This window comes from Nomascus leucogenys, chromosome 23 (assembly GCF_006542625.1).
Source record: "Nomascus leucogenys isolate Asia chromosome 23, Asia_NLE_v1, whole genome shotgun sequence".
NCBI lineage: Eukaryota > Metazoa > Chordata > Mammalia > Primates > Hylobatidae > Nomascus > Nomascus leucogenys.
In genome coordinates, this window is record NC_044403.1 from 25270544 (window position 1) to 25283423 (window position 12880).

Below are 12880 nucleotides of genomic sequence, written 5' to 3' on the forward strand. Positions count from 1 at the left end.
CAATACCAACATCTGCATTTGTCTGCTTGGATCAACATAACAAAGTGTACTGTAGACTGAGTCACTTAAAAATGACAGAAATTTATTTTTCACAGTTCTGGAGGCTAGAAGTTCATTATCAAGGTACCGGGAAATTTGGTTTCTAGTGAGGGCTCTCTTACTGGCTGTTAGACATCCACTTTTTGTCTGTGTCCTCATATGGCCTTTCTTCTGCACATTTGTGGAAAGAGAGAGAACAAGCTCTGGTGTCCCTTCTTCTAAGGACATCAATCCTATTGGATTAGGGCCTCACCCTTATAATCTTATAATTAGGGCCTCCTTAAAGGCCCTGTCTTGAAACATAGTCACACTAGGGGGTTATTGCTTTAATCTATAAATTTTGAGGAGACACAATTCAGTCCATGGAATAGCAGTGGCCAGGGGAGCAGATCCTTCCTCAGTCAAGCTTCCAGGCGAGACCACAGCCCCACTTTACAATGTGATTATAGCCTTGTGTGAGATCTTGAAGCAGAATATCCAGCTATTTCCCCAAAGATAGTTATCACATCCCTTATGCTTTTTTATCGTAAAGGCAAGAAAGGGACTCATTTAGATTAGAACCTGCTACGAAATATTTGAGAGTGAGAGAACTTGGGTGTCTAAAAATGGGAGAAACTCAAAACAGTAGCAAAGATATTGTGGCGACATATATTCTATCAAAGAATAGCAATAATCAGGTTTTCATTGTTTTCTATTTTCAGTTCCCACTTCTGCGAGATCATTTTATCATCAGTTAGTTTGCTATGGATTCTGTTAGCATGAAAGCGTTTCCGGTCATACTGTATTTTAAAAATTTCAGGAAATTTTTCTCAGCATGACTGAGAAATAATATACTAAAACAAGTTTCAGCATCCTCTTTTTGTGTCTTCTATTCTTCCATCATGTGACCTATCCTGGTTAGTGAATTACATTTCCCCAAAGACGTTTCATCTCAAGCTTTCCAAGAAAAAATTCTCCCTGTTTTCCTTCTGATTTCTTCTGACTTTGGGCATCTACCTCAGTTCTGAGAAGTAAGAAAGAGACTATATTTTGAGAAAGCCACTTTATCATTTCAGAGGCACATCTCGCTCATATCTAGCCAGCTCTGAAGTTTAATTGGACTTCAAAATACATTTGGCATTAATTGCAGCAGAATTTTATTTAGCCTCTGTTATATAAAGGCTTGTCAGGTATCTAAGTTGAAAAGGGACAAGAAAAAATAAAGTTCTTGAATTTATCAATGGAGATTTATAAGGACTTATTTATCTAAAGTATTTAGATATTTTATATCTCATTTTAATTTCTGTATATATTAGCTTCTTTTTTACTAATAGGCCTACTCGACATGGAAGTATAGTACGAAAAATCCTGGCAAACACTCTGATGGGCTCACTTGGGTCATTGGCTTTTCCTTGAACTTGTCACTGTAATCGGGGAGACGTGGGCCTGTGAAAAGATGTAATCTACCATTCTTAACATATCAAGGAAGGGAAAAAGCAATTTTCCCAAAGAAGCAGAGCAGGACATACAGGCCCATCCGAACACAGAACAATCACTATGAGCTCAGAAGCCACTCATGGTTTTCTGCCTAATGGTTGAAATCATTTAAATGAATGTTTTCCAAACTCATTTGATGACTAAGCTTTATTTTCTTTTACATAATCGTTAACAATAAAAAACTAATCTTAAAGGACTCCATTTTGTTAAACATTTTTATAGACATGAAATTTTTTCAAATATGTTTATCTGTGCTCATGTTTCATCAGCAAAGCTTTCGTAGACTAGCTAGTTTTCAGCAATGTAACCTCTTCTGATCCTTTTAGCATAACTGGTTGAAATATGTATGCTAAAGCAAACAAACCTGATGATGTATTTTATCTTTTAGATAAATATCTATAAAACTATGCTTACAAGATCACATTTATAGACCAAAATTTTTTAATGTGAAACATGAGTCTTTTTGAAAATTTAGAGTGGCAATTTACAGTTCCCTTTATTCTGTGAGACTTTCCAGGCATATTATTTAACTTCCTTTGTTTTCCATATCCTAACGTGATAAGGAAGTAGCAAAGAAAAAACAACCTCAGCTTTTATAATGACTTCCCCTTTGGAGAACTATGAACTCAATTTTACAGTATTTCCAAATAGCAGATCTGTTTTCACCTCATGAGTACACTTCTGAGATTATATATAAGAGGACCCAGGAGTTAAATCAGGACTCAGGGAGAGATAGTCCCATAATGATGCTGGCTCAAAACTCGTGGCATGTTGGTAAGGGTTTGCTTTTATTTTGCTCTGCCGTTTGGGAGATGGTGGGTATAGTAAGAATATGTGTAACAACAGACAGATATAAATATTATGTATTAAGGTAAAAAGAAAACAGGACATGAGAAATATAAAAAAATTGGAAAGTTTTGTGGAACTTAGAGTAGCAGCAATATTGGAGGCAAAATTGAAATCCAAGAAAGGAGGAAAACATTAATAAAGTAAACAGAAAATGAATTATAAAGACTGGAGATTAGAAGTCACACAAGGATATGAAGTTGTGGACTAATAGAAAGAAGGGATAAATTAGAAACTTATTGTTATCAAGTGCCAGGTACTACAGTAAATGCTTTAGGTCATTTCAATTTAATTCACACATGTAACCTGTTTTATAGATATTATTGTCTCCATTGGTAGATGGAAAATGAAGACTTATAAGGACTAACTGACTTATGTAAGGTCATATAGTAGAATCTAAAGTGTAATTTAAATTCAAGACCAGCTAAATCTGAGCCCTTGATCTTTCTGCTATAAATTTTAATGAAGCAAATAAATAAGAAGACATTATGATAAAAAACAAAGAACAAGTCTTTGATGGACCCTAAAGAGTAAGGACTAAGAAAGGAATATATGGCTAAGAAGTATTTCAGAGCACATCTGAAATTAGTAGTAACCTTTCAACTTGCACTTCATAGACATTTCATGGAAATAAAGAATCACGAAGGGAGGTTTTTGCTGTATTTGGGACTTATAACTCCTAAATAGGATTGAGGCTTTTGAAAATGCAGTGCTACTTCTGTTGGCACTGTGTCTCTGTGCCATTCCTCAGTGCAATTACTACAAGTCAACTTAATATTTTGTAACTATTTTGCTTATGATTAAAGACTAGCACATTTCTAGAAAACCAGAAGTTCTGATATTTTTCAAAGCCTCCTTTTTGAAAAAGGCTTTCTACAGTTTGAGGAGCTTGGCTGCCTTCTATCTAGCAAGGCTCATCTTAATGAATTACAGTTCTTCATAATTCATGTGTGTTACTTAAAAGATAATATTATTTAACTTTCAATATGCTGTCTGCCATGTATGTAATTAGAAAAGGAATGGGAAAGATGAAGGTCTTGAATTGGTGAGGTGGTATTAGATATATAGAGGGTCACAAGTTCTGGCAATTATACTTTAATAGTTCTCCTTCTCAAGACTTTCCTACTGCACTATTTGTTCACGTTCATCAGATCTTGATTGTGTTGGTGTCAGAGCTTACTAACTATTCTTTTTTCTTTATAGTTCATCTTTAGCTCTAACCATTCTTACAAATGGGCACTCAGTTTCCTGGAAGGATTTAGGCAGAGGAAATGGCTTCCTAGGATAATCCTACACATGAGGTTTGATGGAACTAAATATTCTTATTAGGAATAAAAGAAAGAAGAGAAAAAAGAAGACCAACTTAAAGTGTTTTGGACAAGATGGAAAAGAAGGAAATTGGCACACTAATTGCCCATTCCACACTTATTTCTCCCTGTTTGGTTCTATAGGGAGGGTTTTCTCTTGATTTGGGTACATTTTCCAAGAATGATGGATGTGACTGATGATAATTGTAATAATAACGTCTCCTCTATGGTTGTTACTGACTGTTGCCAAACTCACTTGGGATTACTTCTCTTAGAGAAGTGCCCGGGATCCATTTTAGTTTCAAAGCATCATTTGAAAAACTAAAGATGTCCACCAAAGCAGGTTGCACCTTCTGTCTCTGCTTTTGCGTAGCCCAAGCAGCATCGGCCTTTCCCCGATGGGTACTGTTCCTTCTGTCCTCTTAGGGTTTTTGTTTTTTGTTGTCTGGGATTACACATGCTCAATTTAACTCTGACTTCATCTTTTCCATAAGATACTAATGAAAATACTATTTAAGATAGTTCTCTAACAGTTACAGCTGTTACATACCCCTCAAGTAAACAGGATGATAAATATTATTTTTAAGTATTTCTTATACATTTATTTACCCCTGTGAATTAATCATCCCACCTGCCTTTAAAATAATCTTTCTATAATGTAAATTTTATTTATTATACCATGATTAAATTCTTTATAGTCTCCAAATAACTCTCAGAATAAATTCTCAACTCCTTCGCTTGTGTATTCCTCCTGCCTATCTCAATTCATTCTTTCCCCACACATGTAGCATAAACTTTATTAGATGCACAACTGAGCGTGACTGAAAAGATAGGGAGAAGTGAGGAAGTGACAAGATTCTGTAGGAATAATAAAACAGTGACCCTGAAGAAAAGTGGATAGCTTTGGTAAATAATCATGAGCTCAATCAGCAGTTATTATAGTGACCACCAGATGTTGATTTGCTTGTACATTCCAGTCACAAGCCACTGAGTGGAATGCAGGCAAGAACTCTTATTCATTCCTCTATTCCCATCATGAAGCACAAGATCTGGTACATATGTCATACTCAGTAAAGGAGCAAATGAATGAACAAAGTAGGGGGATAATGTTAGGAGGAAAAACAATAGTAAAACTGAGGAGAGGGTTAGTCAAAGAGTTGAGAAGTAAAAATTACTCAATAACCCAAAATGGTAATCAATTACCCCAAACAGCCACAAAATATATTTGGACATAGAATGCAATTTTTCAGTGAATCACGTGCTAAAATATCTGCCCTGTTACAAATCATTTGGTGCCTTTCCATCACAAACAGGAGCTAGTCCTGTGCATTTTCCTGGGAAAAGGACTTTCTTGTGCGGTATCCTTGACAGGTGGAAGAATAATTCATCTTACTCCTTCTATTTTATTTTGGGTTTAAGTCATTGAGGTCATCTAACATTTCTTAGAAAGACATGAAATTCTACCCTGCTATATTTTGTTTCTCCAGATTTTGGAAGATGCTGCTGTCATCAGAACCTTTTCTCTGCTGTAGTAACTTGCATCCTGCTCCTGAATTCCTGCTTTCTCATCAGCAGTTTTAGTGAGTTCTGATGGATGATAACTTTTGGGCTTACAATCCTCTATCCTACCTTTCCCCTACTCACTACCCTAAATGCATATTTTGAGGGAAATAGAACATATAAAAATAATGTTGGACCTTCAATAGCTATACCCTGTAAATAAAGGTGTCCAAATTATTTTTATGCATTTCATATTAAATTTTTCGTTGACATTTTTCTTCTTCAGATAAAGATAATTTCCAAATTCCGCCGGGCACTGTGGCTCAGGCCTGTAATCTCAGCACTTTGGGAGGCCAAGGCAGGAAGATCACCTGAGGTCAGGAGTTCGAGACTAGCCTGGCCAACATAGTGAAACCACATCTGTATTAAAAATACAAAAATTAGCCAGGTGTGGTGGTGTGCACCTGTAACCCCAGCAACTTGGGGGGCTGAAGTGGGAGAATTGCTTGAACCCAGGAGGTGGAGGTTGTAGTGAGCCGAGATCATGCCCCTACACTCCAGCCTGGGTGACAGAGCAAGACTCCATCTCAGAAAAAAAGAAAAAAGATAAAGATAGTTTCCAAACATAAAATGTCTTATTGAAAAAATATGGATATTGTATTTTTGCAAATAGAAAAATAGGTTAATAAAAGCTTACAAGATACAGAAATCAAAGAATTAAATACAATTTAAAATATATATGTGTTATATACCATGGAATACTATGCGGCCATGAAAAAGGATGAGTTCATGTCCTTTGTAGGGACATGGATGAAGCTGGAAACCATCATTCTGAGCAAACTATCACAAGGACAGAAAACCAAACACCATATATTCTCACTCATAGGTGGGAATTGAACAATGAGATCACTTGGACACAGGGTGGGGAACATCACACATTAGGGCCTGTCATGGGGTAGGGGGAAGGGGGAGGGATAGCATTAGGAGAAATACCTAATGTAAATGACAAGTTAATGGGTGCAGCACACCAACACGGCACATGTATACATATGTAACAAACCTGCACGTTGTGCACATGTACCCTAGAACTTAAAGTATAATAAAAATAATAATAATAAAAAATAAAAAATAAAATAAATAAAAATATATATTTGTTAATATATTAACATCCAGAGAAAAACACTATTGTTTAAAATACCAATTTGTGGCATTTTTTATAATAATGTTTTAAGAAAATTTTGCATTATATTTTATATATTGGTTATTACCTATATAGTTCTTTAACATTTTTATTTTATCACTTATCCCTTATGATACCTTGTTTTATTGGCTGTGTAGTTTTCCATCATTTGGATATACCCAAATAGATTTTAATAAGACCTTATGAGTGATTATTGAAGTTATTTAGTTGCTTTGTATTTCAATAATTTTTCAAATATATTACATTTCATAGATCTGACACAGAAATTGTCATTTTTAAGGTGTTCCATTATTTTCTATATTTTTCATTAGTGCCAAATTTGTAGTTTAAATAAAATTTTATTGTTGTTAAAGTAGATTCTTTTTTTTTTAAAGAGACAGAGTTTCACTCTGTCAGCCAGGCTGGAGTGCAGCTACAGATGTGTGTCACTATACCCAGCTAATTAAAAAATTTTTTGTACAAATAGGGTCTGACTATGTTGTCCAGGCCTATCTGGAACTCCTGGCCTCAAGCAGTCCTCCCACCTCTGCCTTTCAAAGTGTTGAAATTACAGACATGAGCCATGGCATCTGGGCTAAATTAACATTTTAAATGCTGTTGAGATTTAATCATGGTATTCAAATGATTATTTTAACTGAATGCTTACTTTATTTGTGCAATTTTCTTATTTCTGTTTAATCATAGATAATATTACTATATCTTTATATACTCCAAAATAGTATTGGTTCTTGTCCAGTTACAAATATTTTTGATTAATGTGTTTGCTTTTTAAAATGCTTTAAATTTCTGGCTGTTTAATGTTGTATTTGATTAGACAAAAATGGCCATTTTATAACATATATGCAAATCATTAAGCATAATGTAATGGCACACATAAATCCATCCCTCAACCAGGAAACTGGATTTTTATCAATCACTTTTTTCTACATATGTTTTCCTCTTCTCTTCCACCTACCTTCCAACCCCACCAGAGATAATGTCTATCCTGAATTGTGCATTTCTCACCACCTTACTTTTTAATAATACAATACTTTCTAATAATATGATAGATATAGATGCATAAATAATGTATTGTTTAGTTTTGCTTATTTTAAGCTTTATAACATATCAAACTGCATTTAGTGTTCTGGGACTTGCTTTTATCTTTCAATATTATATTTCTAAGCTTCATCTCTGCTGTTGCAATGGCTATAATTATTTCAGTTTTCATTAAGTAAAATGTATTATCTTGTATAAATAAATATTCCCAATGAATTTATCTATTATCCTGTCAATAGTTATTTGGATTTTTCATTACTATTGTTAAACGTTCTGCTATAAATATGTCTCTGGTGCAGATTCATGGGAGTTTACTAGGGTCTATAGGTAGGAGTAGAATTACCAGGTTCTGGGATGTGGATGTTTTCAACTTTACCAGATAGGATGAATTCCGCCAGCAATGTGTATATATTTTCAATGACTCATATCCTCACTCATATTTTAAATATTCAGAGTTCTAAATGTTTGCCAATCAAGAGAGTATAAAGCTGTATCTTTTTATCTTAATTTTCAATTTCCTAAAGACTATTAAGTTTAGGCATTTCTCCTTGTATTTAATGGTCATGCCTTTTGTTTTCTTCTGTGAAATATCTGTTCAAGTCATTTGCCCATTTTGCTTATTTTTCTAAATATATATATTTAAAAAATATAATCTAGATACTAGTCCATAGTCATAATATATGTTGCTAATATATTCTTCACATTTGTGACTTCTCACTTTTTATATAGTGTATTTTGAAGAATAGAAGTTCTTAATTTATCAAGTTTTCTTTAATAATTTTTATCACACTTTGGTAGAAATTTGGTATGTCTAAAAATTAGTAGAAATTCTAATGTACATGTTGAAAAAAACACCTTAATCAGTATATTGAAAAAATAGAAATGGCAAATATCAATCATATTAGAATATATATTCGTGTGTGTGTGTATCAACTACATTTTTAAGAGCTTTCATTAGACTTAAGAGTTATATGATATGGGCACAGGCATTAGAATGTCCCTCACACACATTTCAACTAAAAAGAAAAATGTATGTATAGAAAGAAATAGGAAACAGTAGCAGCACTAGGAACTGAGAAATATAAGGAAACCAAAATTTCTAGTTATTCTCATGAGTATATTATAGGCAAGACCACACTGAATGAAGACTTATGGTTAACTCACAATCCACTTTCAGAAAGGATATTGTTATCTCTTGTGAAAAATGTATTCTCACTGAGCCATTGTGTACTGAAACTCAGAACTGGGAAGCCTTTTCTATTGTATTCTCTCTCCCTGTTTCTCTCTCTCTCTCTGTCTCTGTCTCTCTCTTTCTGTCTCTTCCTCTCTCCTTCTCTTTCTTTCTCTTTTTTCATCTTTTTCTTCCTCCTTATTGCTTCTCTTTGTCCCTTTGGCTCACTTGCTCTTTTTACTAACACACCCTCTCATCATCATCATATGCACAGAATTCACCATAAAGTTTTACACTGAAAAGTCATGGTTGCTTTAAAATTTTCTGCCTTCACATTGGTTTCCCATTTAAATTTTTACTGTCTTTTCCTCAAAATTTTGGCTTACAAGTAGATTTGGGTTAATATTAACTTCACTTGTTTTAAATTGATTTTTTCACCTAGGATTTTTTAAAATCCATTTTACTTATTTCAAGTTTTTAAGATGGGAATATGAGTAGTCAATGGTCATCTGAAGGACTGACCTTTTCTGAAGCGGTTGTCTACCTGTGATCCACATAGCTGTTGATTAGAGAAGGTGGAATAACATATTACAATCACGGATGACTAGGTCTTCTCCTCCTGCAAGGCCTATTGTAGAATGTATTTAAAACATCTGAGGATATAAATACTCAAAAGTATTTAATGCTGTAGATTTTATTGAGTAGAAAATTATTATGTCAACCTTACAAGATGTTTTCAATTATTAAGTATATAAAACATCTTCAAAAATGTGAGGTGGAATCCTCAGATACAGATTATTTTGAAACTGACTAGCCAAGGGACTTTCTTTCATTCTGCCTGCAAAACAGCCAACCTTACCTTTTCTGTGGTTTATATTGGTGGGAATTGCATAGAAAGGAAAAATTTCTTTCCCTTCTTTTTATTTTCACATTACAATTCAAAGCAAAACTATGCTGCAACGTGGTCTCTAGTTCTCTATCATGAAAAATTAAAGCTTCTCACTTCAAATTTTCTCGTTTTTATTTTCTTTCTAAGTTCTAATAACATTTAAGCTAAATGATCATCATCCATCTCACCTACTTATATTATTTCTGCCTTCTAATCTTTGCCATCTCTAATGTGTGTTTCTGTCTTTCTTGCAGATGGAACAGATTTGGAGTTGAGGCTGGTCAACGGAGACGGTCCCTGTTCTGGGACAGTGGAGGTGAAATTCCAGGGACAGTGGGGAACTGTGTGTGATGACGGGTGGAACACTACTGCCTCAATTGTCGTGTGCAAACAGCTTGGATGTCCATTTTCTTTCGCCATGTTTCGTTTTGGACAAGCCGTGACTAGACATGGAAAAATTTGGCTTGATGACGTTTCCTGTTATGGAAATGAGTCAGCTCTCTGGGAATGTCAACACCGGGAATGGGGAACCCATAACTGTTATCATGGAGAAGATGTTGGTGTGAACTGTTATGGTAAGAGTCTAACTAGAGTAGGAAGGCAAGGTAAGACCTACCCTCAGGAATCATCTGCTGGAAGGTAGGGGTTTCTATTTTGACTTTAATAGTGTCCCTCTGGGAGGTGTAGAAAATATTTTATATATTCTACCCTTCTCTTATTTCCAAAGTAATGTCTAATTGCTTTTCTTTTTATAATTATAACTGAGTTTAGAAAGAAATGGAGAGAGAAAGAGAGAGAGAGAGAGAATGCATTACAGTTACCAATGTAATATCTTTATCATAACTATAATTGAGTTTAGAAAGAAATGAAGAAGGTTGGGAGCAGGGATAGCTTTGATTTAAGTGCCTTTTTTCATGTACCAGGTACACTAACAGAACAAATATTTTCTGAAAAATGAGGTATAAAATTAAAGCAAAATGATAAAGAATATCATGTTAGTGATTGATTTTTTCACCTAGGATTTTTTTTTGTTTGTGTATTTGTGTTTAGAAAAAAGCCTCACATACCCCTCCTATAAGTATTTTCAGTTATTTTTTTTATTTTTGGTAACTTCATTCATAACAGGGCTATCTTCTATGTATCCTTTTGATTTTATTTCAGGCTCAAAGTTGAATCAGTTTTCCTATGTCTGCTTGTCTTTCTCGTAGGTGATGCCAATCTGGGTTTGAGGCTAGTGGATGGAAACAACTCCTGTTCAGGGAGAGTGGAGGTGAAATTCCAAGAAAGGTGGGGGACTATATGTGATGATGGGTGGAACTTGAATACTGCTGCCGTGGTGTGCAGGCAACTAGGATGTCCATCTTCTTTTATTTCTTCTGGAGTTGTTAATAGCCCTGCTGTATTGAGCCCCATTTGGCTGGATGACATTGCATGCCAGGGGAATGAGTTGGCACTCTGGAATTGCAGACATCGTGGATGGGGAAATCATGACTGCAGTCACAATGAGGATGTCACATTAACTTGTTATGGTAAGAACCCAAGACATCATGTAGAAGAAAGGAACAATTTGTTTAGAAACAGTATGTATGGAAATAAAAAGGTCATTCTCTGGAGAGGAATTTTCTCTGGTTATAACAAATTTTTGTTACCCCTGAAATCGCTCCATTCTGGAGTTTTCCTAAACACTTTTCCTAAAACTGCTCTTCCTAACAAATCTAAAGCACATTTTGAATTTTAATATTTCTGATCACTCAGCAGTATTCCATAGGCCGATCAAATCTTTTTTCTAAAAATCTTTTTCAAATAACTTCTTGACACAATATCATATTTTTCCCTTCTTTCTCTGAGGTCACTCATTCTTAGTCTAGTTTCCCCACTTTACTAATTCTTTCCAGCTACCAAACTTAGATTTCATCAGGACTAAGTCCCTAATCTCTCGCTATACTCTTCCCTTAGCAATTTACTTTCCTAGCTTCAACTAAAATTCCACACCAGACACCTCCTAAGAGCTCTAGATACATATATCCATGTGCCTACGAAGGGTCCAAAATGTGCCTGAACCTTAACGTTTCCAAAAGTAAGCTTATTATCCTTGTTTACTCATCATCTAATCTTCCTAAGCTTGGTAAATAGCATTACTATCCACTTGATTGTTCAAGTCAGAAATCTAAGGGATCACTTATTTTTTATACTTTAAGTTCTAGGGTACATGTGCACAACGTGCAGGTTTGTTACATAGGTATACATATGCCATGTTGGTTTGCTGCACCCGTCAAGTCATCATTTGCATTAGGTATTCCTCCTAATGCTATCCCTCCGCCAGCCCCCGACCCCGCGACGGGACCCAGTGTGTGATATTCCCCGCCCTGTGTCTATGCGTTCTCGTTGTTCAACTAGGGGATCAATTTTAAGTCCTTCATTTCTCTGTTAGCACACTGCATTCATTACATCACCAGATGGAAATGATTATACTACTTAAATAGTTTTAGATGTGGCTTTTTTTTTAGGGGGGTGGGGGACGGAGTCTCATTCTGTTGCCCAGGCTGTTGCCCAGGCTGGAGTGCAATGGCGTTATCTCGACTCACTACAACCCCCGCCTCCTGGGTTCAAGCTATTCTCCTGCCTCAGCCTCCCGAATATCTGGGACTACAGGCACCCGCGACCACGCCCGGCTAAAGTATTTTTTAGTAGAGGCAGTGTTTCACCATATTGGCCAGGCTGATCTCGATCTCCTCACCTTGTGATATGCCCGCCTCAGCCTCCCAAAGTGCTGAGATTACAGCCATGAGCCACCGCACCCGGCTGAAGAATGTGGCTTCTTTTCACCATTTTCATTACTATCAATGTAAACCAAGCAACAATCACTCACCACCTCTAAGAAGTCACTACAGAAAGCAACGACTTCTCCCCAGTGGCCTCTCTGCAGTCATTACAAACACCTTCAAATCCATTCTCCACACTGCAGCTGAAGTGATGTTTTTTGAAGCACATTTAGTGGATCTTAAAGTCATATAGGAAATTTCTTATTATCTACAAGATGTTGCTACTCTCTCCTGTTTTCTGCTTGATCTCTGCTGTGTTCTTTAATGTATGTGATATTTTCCGTCCCACCTCAGAACACTGAGACATTCTGTTCCTCTAGGTAGAAAAGCACTCTTCCTCCTTCATTTCTCTTAGCTAAATTTGGTTATCCATTAACATCATCTTAAAGAGCACTTCCTCAGGGAAGCCTTCCCCAAATATAAACATGTCCTATTCATATGTTATGACGGCGCTCTGTCCTAATTCTTCATGTGCTAATAACATTTTAGTTATTTAATTTCTCACCTTCTCTCAAATATGCTAATACCAGAGGGATGGGAATTATTTTAACTTTATTTATTCCTAACAATTGGCATAGTTTTCGCAATTTT

At 35.5% G+C, this 12880-nt stretch overlaps 1 protein-coding gene across 2 annotated transcripts in view; it reads left to right on the top strand.

Annotated features, from left to right (window-relative positions):
* The first annotated feature begins 2206 nt into the window (after positions 1 to 2206).
* CD163L1 (CD163 molecule like 1) overlaps positions 2207 to 12880 on the top strand; it is a 78368-nt gene continuing 67694 nt past the window's right edge. The window contains exons 1-4 of one of the 2 annotated variants that reach the window (XM_003273791.4): positions 2207 to 2289; positions 5156 to 5248; positions 9722 to 10072; positions 10676 to 10996. In XM_003273791.4, coding sequence (XP_003273839.2) covers positions 2259 to 2289; positions 5156 to 5248; positions 9722 to 10072; positions 10676 to 10996 — 796 coding nt within the window. In that variant the 5' untranslated portion in view covers positions 2207 to 2258. The remainder of the gene's footprint in view (positions 2290 to 5155; positions 5249 to 9721; positions 10073 to 10675; positions 10997 to 12880) is intronic. The other variant, XM_003273790.4, reaches the window with a different exon arrangement.